Source organism: Terrapene carolina, unplaced genomic scaffold (assembly GCF_002925995.2).
Source record: "Terrapene carolina triunguis isolate 2854851 unplaced genomic scaffold, T_m_triunguis-2.0 Scaffold33723, whole genome shotgun sequence".
Lineage (NCBI taxonomy): Eukaryota > Metazoa > Chordata > Testudines > Emydidae > Terrapene > Terrapene triunguis.
The window spans coordinates 6165315-6187766 of record NW_020698074.1 but is presented as its reverse complement, the minus strand read 5'-3'; the positions used below and the strand labels follow the sequence as shown (position 1 = coordinate 6187766).

The following is a 22452-nucleotide window of genomic DNA, read 5'->3' as shown; positions in this document are numbered from 1 at the left end:
TGTGTGTGTGTGTGTGTGTGTGTGTGTGTGTGTGTGTGTGTGTGTGTATTTACAGATGGAATAGGGGAAACGCAGACAAAAATTTTGTTTTAAACAGGAGAAGGGGGAATCTATGATGTGATTCAGCCGGGCCCATGGTAAGGTGGAAAGACTGAGATACCCTAGAAGGCTCAAGTTATTCTCCTTCCAAAGGTCTCATTTGCCACAAAGAAGCTCATACTGCACATCACAATGGAACATGAGCAGCAAACATCACATTACCATTTCAACCAGCACTTGGTGAAATTCCCCAGCAGGTGGTGGCTGCAGGTTAGGCAGGACTGTGTGAACCAACCTGTCCTGGAGAAGAGATCTACAAGAAATGACCTACGTGTAATGCTGTGATCTCTATACCTTCTGTGAAGAGTGATTCCAGCTGCTGTAAGATTAGATATAAGATCAGACCCACTGAGCTAAAAACAGAGGCCAACATTTTCAAAAGTGACCAGTGATTTGGGGCCCTCAACTTGAGATACATTAAGGGGGCCTGATTTTCAAAATGTCACTTTTGAAAATGCTGGCTAGAGGCCTCAGTAAAGGGAAACTTAAGCTGCAGCACATCTTGAAGTCAAGACATTTTTAGAAAGGTTTACATTAAAAACATATAGGACCATATTGTGCCTGTGCAGCCCGTACACACGTGTGCGCACACACAGCCCTCTCTCTGGATTTAGGTGGAAGCTGCATGTGCCCACACAAGGACAAAACTTGACCCATACACTGGAATGTTTACATTCATACAGATAATAACCACTGTCTCTTATGTTGGAGAAGTTACCACCACTTGACAGTAATTTGAAATGTTTCACACCAGCAGGCAATAGTTTTCCATAACAAACCTCAACTCCGGTTTATAGATCAGACTCTCTATACTTCTACTGGCAGAGAGGAGTCACAATTTACACACCTATTTAAAACCACATGCTCTTTCTTGGGGGAGAAAGGACCAGAGAAAAGCAGCCATAATTTGCTGCCAGGGAGCTGCAAAGGCTGCCCGAGAGATGCTCTGAATCTGGGTGTCCTCCATGTGTTGCTTACAGGCCCCTGAGCAAGGGTTACAGGCACTAGGGAAGACTGAGGCTGGACTGACATACCTTTGCTGAAACATTTCCCACTGTTCTGATCTCATCAAAAAACTTATTCAGCCTTCTTCGAAGAATTGTGTGATTCCACCCCACGAGAGAGGTGACAGCTTGAGGCCTGAGACCTGAGAGGGTACACTTGAACAGACCAGGAGGGGTCAGATAGGGCTACCATATGTCCGGATTTCCCCGGACATGTCCGGCTTTTCGGTCTATAAATAGCCATCCGGGGGGGGAATTTTTAAAAAACTAAAAATGTCCGGGATTTCCCCCCGGTCGGCTATTTATAGACAGAAAAGCGGCGGCCAAGCGCTGCTGGGCACCCAAAGCCCCTTCCCGGCTCCCCCCATCCCCTGCAGCCTTACCACGCTGTCCGGCCCCGAAGCTGTCTTCCCCCTCCTCCCCTCCCCTGAACGCTCCGCCCCCCTGCTCCTCCCCCTCCCCTGCTTCCCGCGAATCAGATCTTCGCGGGAAGTCTGAAAAGAAGCAGGGGCAAGCGGGAGGCAGCAGCAGCTAAGCTGGGGTGGGGTTGACGCGAGGAGGAGAGCTCCGGGGAGGCGCGGCCCTGGCCGAGCGGCGCCCGGCGGCCCCAGCGGCTCCGGCCCAGCTCAGGCCCCAGCGGCTCTGGCCCCAGGGTGGCGACCCCGGTTCCGGCCGAGCACCCCCGGCCCGGCTCGGGCCCCAGCAGCGCCGGCCCTGGTTCCGGCCGAGCACCTCCGGCCCGGCCCCAAGCCCCGTAACCCCAGCCGAAGTGCAGCCCGATTCCTAGGCTCTTTAAAGCCGGCCCTGGTCAGGGGACAGGGAGGGGGGTTGGATGGGTCGGGAGTTTGGGGGGGGGGGCTGTCAGGGGGGCAGGGGTGTGGAGAGGGGTTGGGACAGTCAGGGACAGGGAGCAGGGGGGGGTTAGATGGGTCTGGGGTTCTGGGGGGGGGCAGGGGTGTGGAGAGGGGTCGAGGCAGGCAGGTAACAGAGGGGGTTGGATGGGTCAGGAGTTCTGGGGGTCCTGTCAGGGGGTGGGGAGCAGTTGGATAGGGCATGGGAGTCCTCGGGGGTCTGTCTGGGGGCAGGGGTGTGAATATGGGGTGGGGGTGTGGATAAGGGTCGAGGCAGTCAGGGGACAGGTAGGGTCGTAGGGGGTTCTCAGGAGGGGCCAGTCAAGAAGCAGGGCAGCTTAGATAGGTGGTGGGGTCCTACGGGGCAGTTAGTGGCAGGGGTCCCAGGAGGGGGCAGTCAGGGGACAAGGAGTGGGGGAGGGGGTTGGGGGTTCTGAGGGGGGCAATCAAGAAGTGGGAAGGAGTGGATGGGGCAGGGCAGGGGCAGGGCTAGAGCGGGGCTCCTCCCCCCCAGTGTCCTCTTTTTTGCTTGTGGAAATATGGTAACCCTAGGTCAGAGGATCAGTTAGCCCAGTAACTGTGACAGTTCAATCCACCTCCCATTGAAGTCAAAGACTCCCAGTGAATTCCATGGGGGGCTTAGAGATGGACTCACACTGCAAAGTTCATATCTGGACTTTCCCAAAGTTCAGAGGAGTTCATATCTACCACTTCTGTGAGTCAATTTCCCTTTGATTTATGCAGTACAAGTGTGAGTGTGTATATTATGCAGCCACTCGAGTTCAATTTTGTTTTTTTAATTGGTGTGGCTATTTTTAGGCTATGCAGACGTAGAAATTTAAGATCCATTGTTTTGTTTTTGGAGTGACCCGATACAAACACCTTCAGTTTAAACAACAAAAAGAAAAGAAAATAGAATTTGAACCTCCTTTTGACAAAACGAAATGTAAATGAGTCAGGCCACAATGGGGACTAATATTTTGTTTCAAAAGAAAATTGTAATACTGTGTTTTAAAGGTGGCTATTGCTTGTGTATTGTAACTTCCATATAGACACACATGATTTCATAAAGATTTTTACTACCAACTGCACACTGAGGAAACTATCTAAATACATATTTACACTGTGAACTGATGATTCTGTTTAGTCCCTGAACTCGTATTTGGTTAAATAAACTTCCTCTTCTCTAAAGGTTCTTTGGACTGAAGCAGCCAAAAATAAAATAATTTTGTGTTGCCGATGGCAGAGAGATCCCTTTGAAACATACTGAAAATAGGTTAGAGTTGTCTTTCAGTACAACAGACGAATATTTCACCTCCCTGTTTATAGTTCTAATCCCACCACAGGATTCCAACCAACAGGTGTTCCACCTTACGCCTTCCCACAGCATCAAATCAGCCCACACAATTCAAAGTCTCAGTTCTTGCTCTCAACAAACCACAGTGTGAACTAGCATATTTTTGAGGGTTGCGGGGGGGAGAGGGGAGGGGAAGCACAAGGATTTTTTTAAAAATTATTTGTACTATTTGACAGTACCAGTATATCAGTTTGGATTGATTAGGATACTGGTATTTCCGTTTGGATTGATTAGGATACTGATACCATGTGTAGAGGTATGGGATAAGTGCACTATTAACCACTGGAATAGCAAAAAATAAATAAATGTATTTAGCCAAAATCATCCTACAGTCACTGTTAAAACCACGGGTATGCCTGATACACTTTTCTTTAGATGTCTTGGGCTGGCAAATATAAAGATTTTAAAGGTTACTTAGATGCTATTTCAGCATTTTTCTGTGCTTCCACAGTGCATATTTTCATACCTATGTTATAGCCTTAAGACAATGTTACTGCAGAAAAAAATATGCAGAAGCTTTTCTGTTCAAAATACTAAGAGTTTTAAGCCAAACGGTGTGTCTCTCTCTCTCTCTCTCTCTCTCTCTCTCTTAAGGTTCTCTGCCTTGCATGAATTCACACTCTGTTCTACACTTTTGTTTCACTCAGGAGAAGATGAAAATAAAGTACAACTATTTTGTAAGCTCTGTACTGTACTGATATCCATTCTGCAGAATTTATTAACAGCAAACCTCAGTATTGTACAGCTGATCTTTTAGTACTGGTATAAACACCCTTTAATTCAGTGGTGTTACAATAGGGATGCATTTGGCCCTATTTGTTTTTAAATAAAGGAAACCAGATAAGTTGTTCTAAGTCAGCAGTTACTGCATATACCACAGCAAGCCACTTCAAGTTCAGCAGAAACTCACTAATCCCTCCATGAACCAACGCTTGCAGAGGTCATTGACCGGCAATTACTGTGGGTAATGCTGGAACAGACCCAACAAGGGAAGGAGAGAGATTGCGTCTGTGTATTCTGCAACCGCAGGCATGTGATGTATAGACAAGCCAGAAGGAAAAGGAAAAGTAAACTGTAAACACCTCAGAGTCAGCAGCATCGCAATAAATATATTAAAACAATAATCAACTAAATTGTAGCTTGAATACACTCAAGGCTTGGGGTTCTTTTGGTAACCATGGGAGGGATTAGTATTATTTTTGTGTAAGTCTGCAATTAGGTAGCAAAGAAGCAAGGGATTTATAAAAGCACAAACTTGCTACCACCTACCACATCACACAGCAAAACCCTCATTTATCAACTAGTGATTCATTAACCCATTAAATTAATGTGTTGACTCTTTGGATTGTATTTCATTTTATGTTTTACAATGGGAAATCCATTTTGTTAGATGATTTTTTGTCTATTGTTCAGTTCCACCTAGTTAAATTAAAACTAGGGCTGTCAATTAATTGTAGTTAACTCACGTGATTAACTCAAAAAAATTAATCGAGATAAAAAAATTAATCACGATTAATCACACTGTTAAATAGAATACCAGTTGAAATTTAAATATTTTCAGATATTTTTCTACATTTTCAATATTGATTTTAATTACAACACATAATACAAAGTGTACAGTGTTCACTTTATATTATTTTTATTACAAAAATTTGCACTGCAAAAATAATAAACAAAAGAAATAGTATTTTTCAATTCACTTCATATAAGCACTGAAGTGCAATCTCTTTATCATGAAAGTGTAACTTACAAATGCAGATTTTTTTTTTGGTTACATAACTGCACTCAAAAATAAAACAGTCTAAAACTTTAGAGCCTACAAGTCCACTCAGTCCTACTTCTAATTCTGCCAAGCGCTAAGATAAACAAGTTTGTTTACATTAATGGGAGATACTGCTGCCTGCTTCTTATTTACAATGTCACCTGAAAGTGAGAACAGGCGGTCGCATGGCACTTTTGTAGCCGGTGTTGCAAGGTATTTACATGCCAGATATGCTAACCATTCGTATGCCCCTTCATGCTTCGCCCACCATTCCAGAGGACGTTTCCATGCTGATGATGCTTGTTAAAAAAATAATGCGTCAATTAAATTTGTGACTATACTCCTTAGGGGAGAATTGTATGTCTCCTGCTCTGTTTTACCCGCATTCTGCATATATTTCATGTTATAGCAGTCATGGATGATGACCCAGCACATGTTTGCTTTAAGAACACTTTCACAGCAGATTCGACAAAACACAAAAAAGGTACCGATGTGAAATTTCTAAAAATAGCTACAGCACTAGACCCAAGGTTTAAGAATCTGAAGTGCAGTTCAAAATCTGAGAGGGATGAGGTGTGGAACATGCTTTTAGAAGTCTTAAAAGAGCAACACTCTGATGTGGAAACTACAGAACTCAAACCACCAAAAAAGAAAATTAATCTTCTGCTGGTGGCATCCGACTCAGATGATGAAAATGAACATGCGTCAGTCTGCACTGCTTTGGACCATTATCAAGCAGAACCCATCTTAAGCATAGAAGCATGTCCTCTGGAATGGTGGTTGAAGCATGAATATCTTGCAACGCCAGCAACAGCAGTACCATGCAAATGCTTGTTCTCACTTTCAGGTGACATTGTAAACAAGAAGCAGGCAGCATTATCTCCTGCAAATTGTAACCAACTTTGTTTGCCTGAGCGATTGGCTGACCAAGAAGTAGGACTGAGTGGACTTGTAGGCGCTAAAGTTTTACATTGTTTTATTTTTAATGCATTTTTTGTACATAATTCTACATTTGTAAGTTCAACTTTCATGATAAAGAGATTTCACTACAGTACTTGTATGAGGTGAATTGAAAAAATGCAATTTTTTTGGTTTTTTACAGTGCAAATATTTGTAATAAAAAATAAATATAAAGTGAGCACTGTACACTTTGTATTCTGTGCTGTAATTGAAATTAATATATTTGAAAATGTAGTAAACATCCAAAAATATTTAAAATAAATGGTATTCTATTGTTGTTTAAAAAAATTAATCTGGATTAATCACGCTGTTAATCGCTTGACAGCCCTAATTAAAACAAATCAAATAAAACAAAGCCAACATTCAGATGAGAGTTGGCAGTTCCTGCAGAATAGAGCATTTCCTTTACCTACCTCCCTTCACAAGAAACTCCAACCACAACCTGTTCATGGAAAGTTGTTAGACAAATATCGTGGCTGGATTTGAAAAGGAGCTAGATAACTATCTAACTGACAACCAAAATGTGTGCACAAGGAAAAGAAGATCTCATGGCCTGTCATTCCCATCTCTATTCCTTCTCCCCATCTTTATACTCATGAGCCTAAACCACTATCTCCTCCACTGGCAGCTTTGTCTTGAAGACCTTCCCTTAGCAACAGCAGGAAGAAAATGTCATTGAACTTCTTTTCGAGTGATGAAATCACCACCCAAAAGAGAGACATGGCAGAATGCACAGCAATGGAATCACTGTCACACACAGAGTAAGGACAGGCAACCCGGGCAGTTTGACCATGAAAAAGTAGGGGTTTTAAACCGGAAAAAAATATCAGAAATTTCCAGAGCAAAAATCTCCAAATAGTAGGTCAAATCAGGTGGGAATACTGGGATTATTGCACTTGAGATTGATGTTTGATCTTAAATGAGAAATTGTTGCATTTCTAATGTTAATTAACTATAACATTCCATTAATATTGTTTTCAATATAAGGCAGTACGTTTACGAATGGTAATCGTTAGTTCTGTTTTTTTTCTGAGAATATAATTAAGACTTTCTGGGCAGTTTCATGTCTATGGATCGCCACAGAGGCACATTAAGGATGCAAACATTTTCCAGGCAATATTCTTTTCTTACTACAGGGTCCCACTGCCTTCAGTGGAAGTGCTTATGTGCATAAAGTTAATCACATGCACAAGTGTCATCAGGATTAGGGCCCATGGACTGAGAACAACAATCCAACAATGGACCCTGACTGGGACTTTAAAACAAACAAACAAAAAACAAACCCCAAACCTCCCAGCTTTAAGAATATAAATGTGATCCCTGAAAGCTAACTTTTGGTTGTTGTTGATTGTACAAATATTTTAAACTGCTTAGTTAGAAAATAAACAACTTTAAAGTTAAATGGACACATTCTATGTGCTACAGAATGAAACAAAACATTAAAGCAGATTCTAAACAGAAATCATATTTTCCACCACAACTGTGTGTTCAATTTACAGTCGTCATGCTGCTAACTCCACGCCCAAAGTGTTCTCAAGACGTTACATGGTGTTCCATAACTCACTGTTCATCTCCAAAGCCTGAGACTGAAGCGAAGGTGGGGAAAGTCAAGAATTAACTTGAGTAACATTATGGCTCTGATCCTGAAAACACAATCACATATGCTTAATTTTACTCATGAGAAACTCAATGAGTTCTATGGGTCACCCTGCATGCCTAAAGTTGGCAATAGCTAACCTCCAAAATACATAAGTCTTCAAATGAAGAACCTACTACGAGTCCTACCTTTGCCACCCTCATAATACACTATAAAATTAGTCTCAAACACTAAAAATTATCATAGTGTTTACTGTAGCATATTATAACAAGGGTACTATGTCTCCCTGGGTGAGCTAACACAGGCATTGCAATGGAAAACCTGGATAGGATAAAAACAGTGCAATTAAAAATGTATACACACATTTCACTCTTGTCATAGATCTTTCCAATTCACTCTGGCCATCTGGCCAAATCTTGCCGTCTTTATTCAGGCAGGAAGGGCTAGTTCCACTGACTTCAACAGGAATTATGACTAAATAAGGATTGGAGGATTTGGGCCATAATGACAAAGACATGCTAGTAGCAAGCGGAATCTAAATCCAAACAATGAGAGAAGGGGGAAGCCACATATGTAAAAATATTCTCTTAAATGTCCCATTTTTTTCTTGACCAAAGAGTAGATGGTAACTTCATATCAGGTTGGAACTCAACTGGAAAGAGGATATTCTGCTCTATCCCAGACTAATTGATTTTAGACACAGCCTCATATAACTCTAGATATTTAACTCCCATGTCATTAATACCTGGCCTTTTCTTATAGCAAGCTCCCTCCCCTCTCTTCCTGGGCAAAAGGCTTTTGCTTTTGGAAGACTTCTAATTGCTCTTGTTAAACCAAAGGTGTAAACTATTCATTCCTATAGCTGTCCTATTATCTTCCAAAGCTTCAAAAAGTGCCCTGGAGCACTGGGAATTCTTCTTACAGGAAACCATCTGCACAAATAGACCCAGTATACTCTTTGATATAGTCTTGTGGCCCTAAGGTTCATGAGAGGCAAAGATTATAGTCTCTTGGAATCTGTTCACCTTCCAGAGGCATGCCTTGTGAAACATCAGGGAGTAATTTGCTGATCAAAGAGTGTAGTTTTACGGCAAGTCGGTTATAAATTTGCTACATGTCCATTGCTGGAATCTGCTAGGCTTTGCAGAAATCACTCATCTCTAGTTTACCAAGATGCATACAGTATATAAAGCCAGTGAATCCAATTACATGAAAAAATGCATCTATTAATAACCTGGAGAGAGTGAAACTGACTAGATTCTATGTTGTCAAATGCACAAAGTACAGAAGCTGGAAAAATAAAGAAGTATTTTTCTCTCTAATCTTTTTCAGCTCTAGAAGATACCATCAGAGATACTTCGTTTTGCAGTTCTCAAACTGTGGATTTGTGTCTCCAAAAGTGAAACTATTTGAGCAGCAGATTCCAGAAGTCTTGAGGTCTTTCTGAGTGTAGCCTTCATTGATTTGAGATCTACCATACCATTCTCTCACTAGAAGGGAAAACCTATAATGGCAGCAGACCATAAGAGAGACCCAGTTTGGGAATAAGAACCATTCAAGAAATATATGTTGGCTGATAATGTTTTAAAGAAAGTCAAACCAGTGAACTGGTGGAAGTCACTTAAGCACTTGGATTTAGAAACTGTTGAAGTGATAATCTCACTTTTAACAGCACTAACTTATTCTGCTTGTGTAGAAAGAATATTTTCTGCCTTTGGACTAATTCATTCCAAATTGAGAAATCATTTGGGACCTGAAAAAGCAGGAAAGCTTGTTTTTCTTTTCCAGATTACGAACAAACAGGAAAATGAAGGTGAAGATGACTGGGTTAGCTGCAGAAGCCAATATTTTGAGTTTCTCATGTTGACCTGGCTGACATAGTCGATTTTAATTATTGTGGGGTTTTTTTTTTAAATATTTCATTTAACTATTTTAGTTAAAAACAATTTTAACAAAAACAAACCTGGTTTTAAAAAACTTGAATGTTGCACTAAATTCAAAAATTCATATGCTTGTTTTGTTAAAATATTATGTTTGCTGTTGAAGAAAATAATCCAGAATACATAAAGTTGTTGTTTTAATTAAATACAACAATTTAAATGTCTGTCTGGTGATGTTCTCTTCCTAATACAGCATGGCAAGAAAATTGTCCAGATATTAATGATTAACCTGTTGAATTGGAGATATTTATGAAGTCATTGGTAGGTGAACTATCTGTTTCAATTTCCTTGGGTAAATGAAATAACCAAACAATCATTCATTTTTTGATATAGCTGTAAAACCAATCTGAAAAGTTTTCAAAATAAATCAGCTTAAAAATGTATAGTGTGTACCTTCTAAAAATGAAACCTACATCTCTGAGTTGTGAAGAATATGTATTAAGGTTATTGTGACGGGTTGGATCACAGAAACCCCCTTGGGAGCTGCCACCTGATGTGCCAAGACTACCCCTGCTTCTGTTTTCCCTGCCAGCTCAGGACCCCAGCACCCTGTCTTGCTGAGCGAGACACTCCAGTCTGGCTCCAACACAGACCCAGGGTCTGAATCACTTGTCCCAAAGCTGCAAGTTTACCCAAAAACAGCTCACAGGAGTGTGCTTGTCTTTAGCACTCAGATGCCCAACTCCCAATGGGGTCTAAACCCAGATAAATCCGTTTTACCCTGCATAAAGCTTATGCAGGGCAAACTCATAAGTTGTTCGCCCTCTGTAACACAGATAGAGAGATATGCACAGCTGTTTGCTCCCCCAGGTATTAATACATACTCTGAGTAAATTATTAAATAAAAAGTGATTTTATTAAATACAGACAGTAGGATTTAAGTGGTTCCAAGTAGTAACAGACAGAACAAAGTAACAAGCAAAATAAAATAAAATGCGCAAATCTATGCCTAATCAAACTAAATACAGATAATCTCACCCTCAGAGATGCTTCAGTAAGTTTTTCTCAGACTGGACACCTTCCAGGCCTGGGCACGATTCTTTCCCCTGGTACAGCTCTTGTTCCAGCTTAGGTGTTAGCTAGGGGCTTCTCCATGATGGCTCCTCTCTCTCTCTGTTCTCTTCCACCCCTTTATATATCTTTTGCATAAGGCGGGAACTCTTTGTCCCTCTGGGTTTTCACCCCCCCTCACTGGAAAAGCACCAGGTTAAAGATTTTTACCTTTTTCTTTAATTAAAAGCCTTCTTTTTTAAGAACCAGATTGATTTCTCCTTGTTTTAAGATCCAAGGGGGTTTGGATCTGTATTCACCAGGAGTTGGTGAAAGGAGGGTGGGAGGAAGGAGGAGGGATGGTTAATTTCTCCTTGTTTTAAGATCCAAGGGGGTTTGGATCTGTGTTCACCAGGGAATTGGTGAAAGGTTTCTCAAGGCTTCCCAGGGAGGGAATTCTTGTGATGGTGGCAGCGGACCAAAGCTAAGCTGGTAGATAAGCTTAGAAGTTTTTATGCAGGCCCCTACATTTGTACCCTAAGGTTCAAAGTGGGGATACAGCCTTGACATGGTTAAAAGGTTAAAGATGGATTCCAGTTCAGGTGACATGATCACATGTCACTGCAAGACTTCATTACTCACTTGCCAGCACACACATATACAGGAAGACTCACAGGTAAACACAGTCATCTGCAGACAATGGTCCTTGTTAATGGGAGTCATCAAGATTCCAAACCATCATTAATGGCCCACACTTTACATAATTACAATAGGCCCTCAGAGTTATGTTTTATATTTCTAGTTTTAGATACAAGAGTGGTACATTTCTACAACTAGGATGATCACACTCAGTAGATTATGAGCTTTGTAATGATACCTTACAAGAGACCTTTTGCATGGAGCATATCCCAATTACCTTACATTCACTTATGTTTTTATAAAACCATATAGACTGCACAACGTCACAGTTATAACAACCAACAAGAATGCACTAATATGTAGAAATCCATGATTAAATCGAGCCTTTCTAACTAGTGATTTAAATCAAGATTTAAATCCATTTGTTTTAATCAAATCCACCCTGATCCAGAGTGCATTTACATCAACTATGCAAACTTCTATTTGCCTGGGATCAGTAAAATGACACTTGTTATTTTCCCCTCATCATATTAAAAATGCTCCTTTTTACCTAGGAGTTATTGTGCCTCCGCTGTTAAATTTCCATGGCAATCTTGCAAAGCTAATTCACAGTTCATGAAAAATAATTCATTTATAAATTGAATGTAGAAGAGCCACAGTAACAAAAACACTAACCCAGGAACCTATCCTTGAAACAAAGCCCATTGCCAACTCTGTCCACATATCTATTCAGGGGATACCATCATAGGACCTAATCACATCAGCCACACTATCAGAGGCTCGCTCACCTGCACATCTACCAATATGATATATGCCATCATGTGCCAGCAATGTCCCTCTGCCATGTACATTGGCCAAACTGGACAGACTCTATGTAAAAAAATAAATGGACACAAATCAGACGTCAAGAATTATAACATTCAAAAACCAGTTGAAGAACACTTCAATCTCCCTGGCCACTCGATTACAGACCTAAAAGTCGCAATATTACAACAACAAAAACTTCAAAAACAGTCTCCAACGAGAGACTGCGGAATTGGAATTAATTTGCAAACTGGACACCATTAAATTAGGCTTGAATAAAGACTGGGAGTGGATGGACCATTACACAAAGTAAAACTATTTCCCCATGCTTATTTTCCCCCCCCCTACAGTTCCTCATATCTCCTTGTCAATTGCTGGAAATGGGCCATTTTCATTACCACTACAAACAGTTCTTTTTCTCTCCTGCTGATAAAAGCTCATCTTAACTGATCACTCTCCTTATAGTGTGCATGGTAACAAGCATTGTTTCATGTTCTCTGTGTGTATATATCTTCCTACTGTATTTTCCACTACATGCATCCGATGAAGTGGGCTGTAGCCCACGAAAACTTATGCTCAAATCATTTGTTAGTCTCTAAGATGCCACAAGTACTCCTGTTCTTTTTGCGGATACAGACTAACATGGCTGCTACTCTGAAACCAGTAAAAACAACGCTTTTCTTTCTTAAATTGGTCTTGAAGCTTAGGAAGGCAGGACTTGCTAAAATATTACAAGAGGAATCCCATTTTATTCTTTCACACCTTACACTTCATTATTTTGGTCAAATTATTTGGGCCATGCTTCTTTCCTGCTCTTTTATTGCAATGTAGTTATTCTTGGCTGTGATCCACCATATTCTTAGCATGAAGAAGAAAAATAGAAAGGTAAAGACACACCTTGTTACTCAGCCGGGTCAACAACTGTTTTAGCAACAAAACAAAAATAACCAACACAAGCACATGGTGTTTGATGGGGCTTTGAAAGATACCTGTTTGCTAACCAGCTAGTTCCTGTTATTACTACTATCAGAAAACTTACAAAGGACTTAAGAAAAATTTATTTGAACCCTTCAGGCGCATGAACTCCCCTCTCATCTTTCCATCTTTTTGGGGGGATGAGGGAGAATGGAAAGGGAATGCAAACTGTCAGGCTTTTCCTTCAACCTCCTCCCACAGCTCTCCCTGCAAAAGAATTCAAAGAGTAATAAAACAATTGTCTCTCATATAATTACACTGCCTCCCATACCTGTTAGACAAGGTGTGTGTGGGAAAAAAAAAAAAAAAAAAACAATGAAGAGAACAGCCCCCCCCCACCCCAAAAAAAATTGTTCCCAGCTTTTCACATACAGTAAAACCATGTTACAAGTTGTTCCACCAGGAAGACGGATTAAGAGTCTGGGAGAGCTGCATGTTTGTTTTCTAAAAAAGAAAGAAGTGACAAACTCTGGTGCTTCTGAAGTCTGGTCTAACTGAAGAGATTCCGTAGTTGTACACATTTCTGTGATTATACAACTTGAGATAATGTTGGTTATATATTATAGGACTAATAAGAGCTGACAGTTCCAAAAGATTGATTAAAGTGAGGGATCAAAGCAGACGATCAAACATAGTAATCTGAGATCCAAGTAGACTTCTTCCATCTGAATCAGACATATGCTCCATGGGATTTGAGCCTCAGTCTTGGCACTTTTTTCCTGTTTTTGAGAGTACAAGATTTGGCTTTCAAACCCTGTGTCATCTTAAATTTGCCTAATTACAAAGTATAGCCAAAAAAAAGGCCCTTTCAGGGTCACTACTCAGTATTTTGAAGCACAAATGTTCACTTGGAACATTTAGTTTAAAAGACGCTGTTTCCTAAACTAAAAGATTACCAGTGAACCCTCAAGTGAGTGGTTAAATGAGAGGATGCAGTACCAATATATTCTCTGTATCAACACAAATTATACACGCACATACTTAAATCACACTTCTTGATGCAACTGCAAATTGTACACTCTTTGCACATAATAAAGGGGTTGAAAAAGTGGTATGCACCAAGGAGCAAATCTAGGGTTACCATTCGTCCGGATTCTGCCGGACATGTCCGGCTTTTTTGAGTTAAAAATAGCGTCCAGGGGAAATTTGTAAATGTCCGGATTTCCCCCCCCATGCAGAGCGCACCCGGCTGACAGGGCAGCCGGCCGGATCGTGCCACTCACACGGGGTGCTGACAGCCAGAGCCCCTCCTCCACTTCCCCCTCCTCTCCCCTGCAACTTGAGACCACTCCCCTCCTCTCTCTCCCTCCCTCCCTGTCCCTGCATTCGCAGATCGCCGGCCGGCCGTTCGCCTCGGGCCTCCGGCAGTCTGGAGCTCCTCTCCCTGCTCCCCCCTCCCCTGCTGCCCAGCGAGCCGCTCCACAGCACTCTGTTCTGAGCGGCACGGTAAGGGGGCCAGGGGGTCGGAGAAGGGGCAGGGAGGTTCTGGAGGGGGCAGTCAAGAGACAGGAAACAGGGTTGGATGGGTCGGGAGTTCGGGGGGGGGCTGTCTGGGGGTTGGGGGTGTAAGGTTTTGGGCAGTCAGGGTACAGGTAGGGGGTAGGGTCCTCGGGGACCAGTTAGGGTGGGGGGGAAGGTCTCAGGAGGGGGCAGTCAGGGGACAAGGAACAGGGAGGCTTAGGTAGAGGGTGGGGTTCTGGAGGGCAGTTAGGAGCAGGGGTCCCAGGAGGGGGCAGTCAGGGGACAGGGAGCAGAGGGATTTAGATGGGTCGGGAGTTCTGCGGGGGGGCTGTCAGGGGGTGGGGAGTGGTTGGATGGGGCGTGGGAGTCCCTGGTGTCTGTCTGGAGGTGGGGGTGTGGATAAGGGTTGGGGCAGTCAGGGGACAGGTAGGGGATAGGATCCTAGGGGGCCAGTTAGGATGGGGGAAAGGTCTCAGGAGGGGGCAGTCAGGGTACAAGAAGCAGGGAGGCTTAGGTAGGGGGTGAGCCCTGGGGGGCAGTTAGGGGCAGGGGTCCCAGGAGGGGGCAGTCAGGGGACAAAGAGTGGGGGGGGGAGGGTTGGGAGTTCTGAGGGGGGCGGGAAGTGGGAGGGAGTGGAAGGGGCAGGGGCGGTGCTAGGGCAGGACAGGGGCGGGGCTAGGGCGGGCTCCTCCCATCCTCTTTTTTGATTGTTGAAATATGGTAACCCTAAGCAAATCTTAAGCCCAGTGCATGCCCGAGTAGCAGGGCCACTCTACTGGGAAGACTGTGGGGTGGAAAATGGAAGGAACTCTCTCCCCTCCTAATCCAGGCCATGAAGCAACCCTGATGCAGCTCTCCAGCTGTTCTGCAAAGACTACTGAAGCCCAATGGCTGAAGTAGGCTCTATATGGTCCATTTTGAGGCACCTACCTTCCAAGAGAGAGGATGGGAGGAGCCATGAAGTGGTGTCCTTCTACAGTCCCTCACCTTCCCCAGCCTACCCAGGCTCAACTCGAACCACTCCTGGCATGTTCACAGATAGGGGGTGCCTGTGAAGCTGTGCTGTGCATCACACAGGGATTTGTGTGGCCTGCTGGAGACTGTCCTGATCCCCTAGTGATATGTCCACATTTCTGAAGGAGGGTGTGGATTTGGACCTAATGTGAGCATGTACTGGCCCAGGAGTACTCAACATACCGCCTGGGAGCCAAATACAGCCTACAAATCTTAAGGATGGATTGTGCTTTTAAAGCACAGCCAGGCAGAGGGGGGTCATGTTGCATTGGAAGGCCCAGGAGACATATTGGCTGATCCAGAACTGAAGTCAAGAGAACTACACATCTGTAAGTAAAGAAAGTCAAGATCTGGCCCACAAGCAATCAGCAGCATACAATAAATACTGAGTTATCAAATGCATCACTGAAATACAAGATTCACCACACTACTGTATCATGATTTTGCAGTAAACCTCAGATCACTCACTGACCACCTAGAATTTACTGTCACCAGAGTACAGCCAGTGAGGGCTAACAAGAAGGACCCTTCCATTGCAGAGGCTCCAGTGCAACACTGCATTCTCATGGACAGTATACTGACTTGATGCATACTTGTTCTGAAGTACTTCAGAACTGTTCAGCACACCCTGCAATGCCACTAAACCACACAAACGCAACATCGATGCTAAACTGAAGCTATGCTATTTAACGATTGTTGTCAAAGCCAGGGCCGTACCAGTGGGGATAACATTTTTTTCCTTATAATAACCATACAGAATACCCTCTCGACTCACCAACCAACATGTCCATTAACTATCTTATTACCTCTCAAAACCAAATTCTGCTACTTTAAATCTTTCAGAGGGGATACAAACTGCTCTAGGGCAGTGGTTCTCAACCTTTTTTCATTTGTGGACCCCTAAAAAATGTCAGATGGAGGTGCGGACCCCGTTGGAAATCTATTGTCTCTATATACAGTTGAATTCTGTTCAGTCAGTTTTCAGTCCAATTTAGGGTGACCAGATAGCAAGTGTGAAAAATCGGGATGGGGGTGAGGGGTAATAGGCACCTATATAACAAAAAGCACCGAATATCGGGACTGTCCCTATAAAAACAGGACATCTGGTCACCCTAGTCCAAGTCTTTCGTGGACCCCTTAGATATGGTCCACGAACCCTGGACCACAGGTTGAGAACCATGCTCTAAAGTGCCTGCATTTACACTGGGGGACTAAGGGCAGCTAGGGGGGTGGAGATCTGCATTTTGATACAAATAAATCCTGGATTTGTGAACTAGGTCTGCAGAAATGTTACAAATTGGTTAACTTCACTATACATTTGATACTTTAATCCAATTACACTACATGTTCTCCAGAACATCAACCATGGTAATCTCTTCTAAAATTACTGAACTCTCTCTAGTCCTGGGAATGAAAATATCTGCTTCTCAATTTCTGCATGCAATGCTAACAATGGATCCCTTTCATATATGTAACAAAGTGTTTGCGGGGGGTGGAGGGGGGGGTGTTACTGTGCTTCCTTGTTTTTGTATCACAGTAATGGATTTTAAAATAATTTACTGGTAACAGATCATGCATATGGACTTTGTGCAGCTGATGCTAGAGCAATCAAAGTGCATTCCTTTTGCGGCTATCCTTAAAGAACCTTAGCACCTCTGGACCTGAGTTTGATATTTTTTTCTCATTCTTAAAGAGATTACTCTCTAGTTTAATGAGGAGTTTGACCCTTTCTTGCTCTTTCTGTAACCAAAAGGACACAGTACTCCCTCTCCCTGTATTACCATTCTTCATATATAGATTATGCACGGCCTGAATGGTATTTATATTAACAAGGGGGGACCTTCACCCTCTGTCCTCACCTGTTAGGACATCCAGTTGCCCTACACAGGTAGCAAGAAGATACAGACAGTAATTTGGCCAGGGTTGACAGTTACTGAAAGAAGCTGTTAACAGAACTGTGTGATGGCTTGTGTAAAACAATCCGGCAGTCTCAAAGCTACTTCCAGTGGGCTGGTCATCAGAAAAACAGCACCACAGCCAGAGGCAGCCTTAGAAAAGAGGGCTTGATTCCCCACTGCCCTGCACTTTGTGCAGATCTTTACACCTATGCAAAGTGAGTGTAATCCTAACTTAGCAGTGTTTCATACCATTGCACAGCACAGATGTAGAGGACTGTACATGGTGCCAAGCAGTGTAGGACCAGGCCCTCAATAAGCATGAGCAGTTCTGTGGGTGCACAGAGTATTCCAGCCCCTTAGACAATATACTGTAACAAGGAAGTGTGTACAAAATGTTCATTTATCTTAATATAGCTGTGCAGAAAATACATTAGCAACCTGTCATTCACAGCATGCATGCATTCCTGCAAGCTAAGTGATAAGGCTAAACAGACTGCCTAATCCACTGGACAACAGGTGGAATCAATGCTTGGAAATGTAAGTGACAAATGTGATCTGCTCACTTTACATTCTGAGCTACTTAAACATTCACCTTTGTGCCTCATTGATGCCATTGGACTCAACAAGTGCTGATAAGCCCTCTGTGTTGTATTCATGACTGAGCAAGCAAGAGTTGAATTTCCACAGCTGATTATTATCGGAAGATAATCTAACTGGGCAAGGATTAGTCTGCTGGGCACTTAATCACTTTCCAACAAGTACATGACTGGAGACAGGAATTTAAACCTTTCCACTAATACATACAGCAGGGCCTGATGCTGAGCTCAATGAAGTCAATTTTACAGCAGCATAACTCCACTGACTTCAATAGCACTAGTATGAGTAAGAGGAGATTCTTTCCCACTTGCTTCTCAAGTGCTGAATGAGCCTATTGCTAGCATTTCCCACCCCCCCTTTTTGTTAACCCACATTTACTTCAGTTTCCTGGGAAATGTAGGCTTAGCTATACACTCTAGTCTTTCTCACTTCCTTCCAGACTCTCATTATCCATGCATGTGCTCCTGATTAGAAACCATTCAGACCATACTCTCAGAGAGTAAGTGTGTGTGTGCATGGTTTTGAGTGCATGTTCAACGTAAATGCCTAAACTAGTCTACAAAATGTAAAACTAAAAATTACATTAGCAATAGGCTCAATCAACATTTTGGGGAACATGTTTTCAAAGATAGTCATCTAAATCATATTCATAAAGTGAGTACATATTTTGGCAGGTTTCAGAGTAGCAGCCGTGTTAGTCTGTATCCGCAAGGAGTGGGCTGTAGCCCACGAAAGCTTATGCTCTAATAAATTTGTTAGTCTCTAAGGTGCCACAAGTACTCCTGTTCTTTTTACATATTTTGGGGTATTTGTACAAGTAACTATGTGTGCAAAATATACAAGTATGCATATAATTCTCTGTTCTGCATGCATAATTACATGTGCACATTTTGCAAATGCAACTGAATTGCCTGTTTTTAAAAATTTGTGCCTTGATTTTCAGAGTTTGCCAAGCACTCACAACTCCCTCTGAATTCACCACTGACTCTTTGAGCTAGCTCAATGCACAGAAGTTGAGGGCACTCAACACATCACAAGATTAGGTCCTATGTAAATCAAATCACTTTCCTTTCAGTACTGGAATTTAATCATCCTGAAATTAGTGAGAATTACTTAGTTGCATTTGTTTGTTTCCTCAGCCATTTGTGTTCCCTCTGGATTTCCTTTTGTCCTATTTAGTGAGGTTTTCTGATATCCCTTACTTTTCCACACTATTCCTGGCTGCTTCCGACTTACAGGTGAAAAAAATCACTCTCCAGTGGAGTTGGAAATGATTGACTGCCATGCTCAGCTAGTAATGGTGATGATTTTTTTTAATATAACCAGAAAATAAATTAAGATCACTTATGCTCTCCTCCGACTAAAAAGACTGGCTGGTAATTTCAGTTTGTAACAGGAGATTGACCATGGTCACGGGAAAGCACAGGAAATATGAAATAGCAGAGTGGTCCAGGAATACTAACCCCAGACCAAAAGTGTTAGGCTGAAATGGGCAGCAGGACATCCAAACACTCAGAGGTTTATATCATTTCATCACCCTATAGCTTTCTTGCTATCAAACCATAGCATGCCTGTAGGAAATAAGTTTCCTGTGTCAAAACACTTGGCTCACCAATGATACGTTGCAATGCAGGAACATTGCAGCACAGCCTGGTCAGCACACTTCTCCTGCCTATTGCCATGGTTTTATTTTTTTTTAAACAAAACAAGAACCACAACATAGTGTGACAAAACATACTGTATTTCTAGCTAGCCTGACTTCTGCAATCACATAAACAATTACCATTATTCAACTTGACAGTATAGTTTTGGGGAAAAAAATAGTGCTAGTAATACTGCAATAGATAATGGCTTGTCAGCACTTCCACCCCCAAAATATCCCATTTTCAGAGGTTTGAGAGTCGTCCAAACAAATCTGTTTCAGGTTAAAACTTGCAAAGGAGCAAAGTTTGGTTTCACAACATTGGACAACAAAATCAGATCAGCTGTTTTTTTAATTGTGGAAGGAGGGGGGAGAGAAAAGTTGTTTTCAGAGTTCTTTTGCAGTTGTATGATGGGAAAATGGCTTCAATTTAAAACAGAGAGTTTAGCAAGCAACTATTTATCATAGAAATGTATATAGATCCCCATCATCCAAGCACAAGTTTGTGTTACGTTAATGAAACAGTTACAAAATATGGCACAACCTCTTACTCATAAAGAACAGAAGAACTATTTCATGACATTACTAAAGGTCAGTCCAATCTTTGACCAGACAAACAGGTCTTGAACTGTGCCCTTAAGCTCACTAAAACCATGGTTTGGCAGACTGCCTGAGACAGCAGGTTCCAGAGGCATTACTCTCCCCTCTGAAGGCTCCTACCAGTTATAGGGCATTCAGCACCAGACAGACAAAAAGAGATGTAAGCAGATTGCAACCACCTTTACCATGACAATGTCCCAGAACATTTACACCTTGAATCGCACCTGTGAGTAAATAACTACTGCACATCACAGAGCAATGGTGGGTGCCCATAATGGCTTGCTACATGGTACCAGATGAACTGCAGCATTCTACACTGGCTAAAGATCCCACGCATTTCTGAATGTGCTCTAGATTCATTTGGTAAGGGTTGGAAGGTTGGACTATAGGCCTAGGTAGTTAAATTAAAAATATAATCTGTTATACATTCACACAAAACTTGCTAAAGAAATTTAGATGCCTGAGCTTGTATTGCCATGACAGAGGGAAACAGAGAGTATGCCCATTTGATCTTTCCATAATACACATTCCCAAATTATACACTAACCCACTAGGTCCAAAGCATTGAGGGACCACCATCACCACCTCCTAGTTAAGGATGAGCCAAGAAAAATGGGGGTAGTACATAAAACTTTGTGAAGTATTAATGAGGATCAAAGTACACAGCTTTTTGGAAACATAAGGCACCAAACGCCAAGTAACACAATTTCATTTGAGCAGTTTACCTGTTCTCCAGCAGTGTCATGCACACAACCTCTCGCACGCCAGGGTTGTTGGCTTTTTCCACAGAGCAGCTTTGCAGATTCCAGGTAGCCACCCTCAGCACAGGCTTGCCATCTCTCACCCCGCCAAACATCTCCACCGAGGGGCGAGTGGATATAATCTGGGTCGGGCCCCCAGGTGGGAAATCCAAGTCCTCGCTTTGGAGGCTCAGAGAGGTGGGGCTGGGGTGAGGATTGACGTTGAAGCTGAGTCCCCCGTTGGTATTGGTGGAAGGGGGCCGTGACCTCTCGGTGAAAATCTGGTGCCTGATTTTGTCCAGGAAGGAGGAGTTGATGCAGTCCATCTTCACCAGGTCCTCGATGCTTCTGAAGGGCCCGTGCTCCCTGCGGTAGTCCACGATGCCGTGGGCTATCTTCTCCGTGACGCCGCGGATGCTCATGAGCTGGGCCGGCGTGGCCGTGTTGATGTTGAGCCTGGCGGCGGCCAGGTGGTGCTGCGCCTCGGGGTTGGGGTCCTTCCTCAGGGAGCTGGGCGAGTGCTGCGCCGAGCTGCCCTTGCTGCTCACGCAGATCTCGAACTTGACCTGCTCCAGCCGGGCGGCCCCGACCCCGCTCACCAGCGCCAGGTCCTCCACTTTCTTGAAGCCCCCGATGTACTCCCGGTACTCCACGATGCTCTGGGCCACGGTGCGGGTGATGCCGGGCAGGGTCATCAGCTCCTCCTCCGTGGCGCTGTTGATGTTCAGCCGCTCCTGGTTGACCAGGATGTGGCTGAAGTTGCACGCCGCGCTGAACTTGCGGCTGTGGCAGAGGTCCGAGGGGTCCCGGGGGATGGAGCGGTGACAGCCCAGGTTGCCCCCCATGGCCGGCGGCGCGATTCGATCCTAGCCCGCGGTGCGGGGGGCAGCTCTCCTGCCTGCTGCGCGAGCGGGGCGAGCTGCGGGTTCAAGGCAGCGCGCGGCGCCCCTCACACTGCGACGCTGGGAGCGGACTGGTGCCACTGCCCCGGCTAGTGGGAGCTCTCCCGGCCCAGCCCCGCATCGCCCAGGGGGAGGGGCCTGCAGCCGCTCGGCTCCAGACTAGCGAACTTGGCAGCGGGGCGAGGGTTCAAAGCAGAGGGGAAGTTAAAAATATCCCCGCCCCTTCGCCGCTCCACACACGCCAGCCGGCAACCTGCCCCTGACCAGCCACTCTGCCCGCCCGCCGGGCTGCAGCGTGGCCCCGGCCTGGAGCCAGAGAGCGAGCGAGCGAGCGAGAGCCGGGCAGACACGGACAGCGTCCGTAGCCAGCAGCCGAGCCGCTGGGGGTACCCCCCCCCCCGCCTCCTTCTCCTTCCTCTTCGCGGAGTTTCTTCCCCGCCCCGGGCTGCTTGTTGACTGCGCAGAGCGAGGCAGGGGAAGGAGCCTCCTCTGCTGCCCCCGCCGGGACTTATCCAGCCCCGCATACAACTCTCCCTCCCCGCCCCGGTCACCGCAGAGCAAAGGCCGGTGCACCTGGCTCTCCCCGCTGCTGACTTCAGGCTCACACGCCCACCAGCCCC

At 44.0% G+C, this 22452-nt stretch overlaps 1 protein-coding gene across 1 annotated transcript in view; it reads right to left on the bottom strand.

The window, feature by feature from the left end:
* The window catches only part of LOC113409522 (endonuclease/exonuclease/phosphatase family domain-containing protein 1-like), an 87945-nt gene extending 66063 nt beyond the window's left edge, over positions 1–21882 (bottom strand). The window contains exon 1 of the mRNA XM_026663540.2: positions 20916–21882. Within this exon, the coding sequence (XP_026519325.1) occupies positions 20916–21775 (860 nt within the window). The 5' untranslated portion in view covers positions 21776–21882. The remainder of the gene's footprint in view (positions 1–20915) is intronic.
* Between the last annotated feature and the right edge of the window lie 570 nt (positions 21883–22452).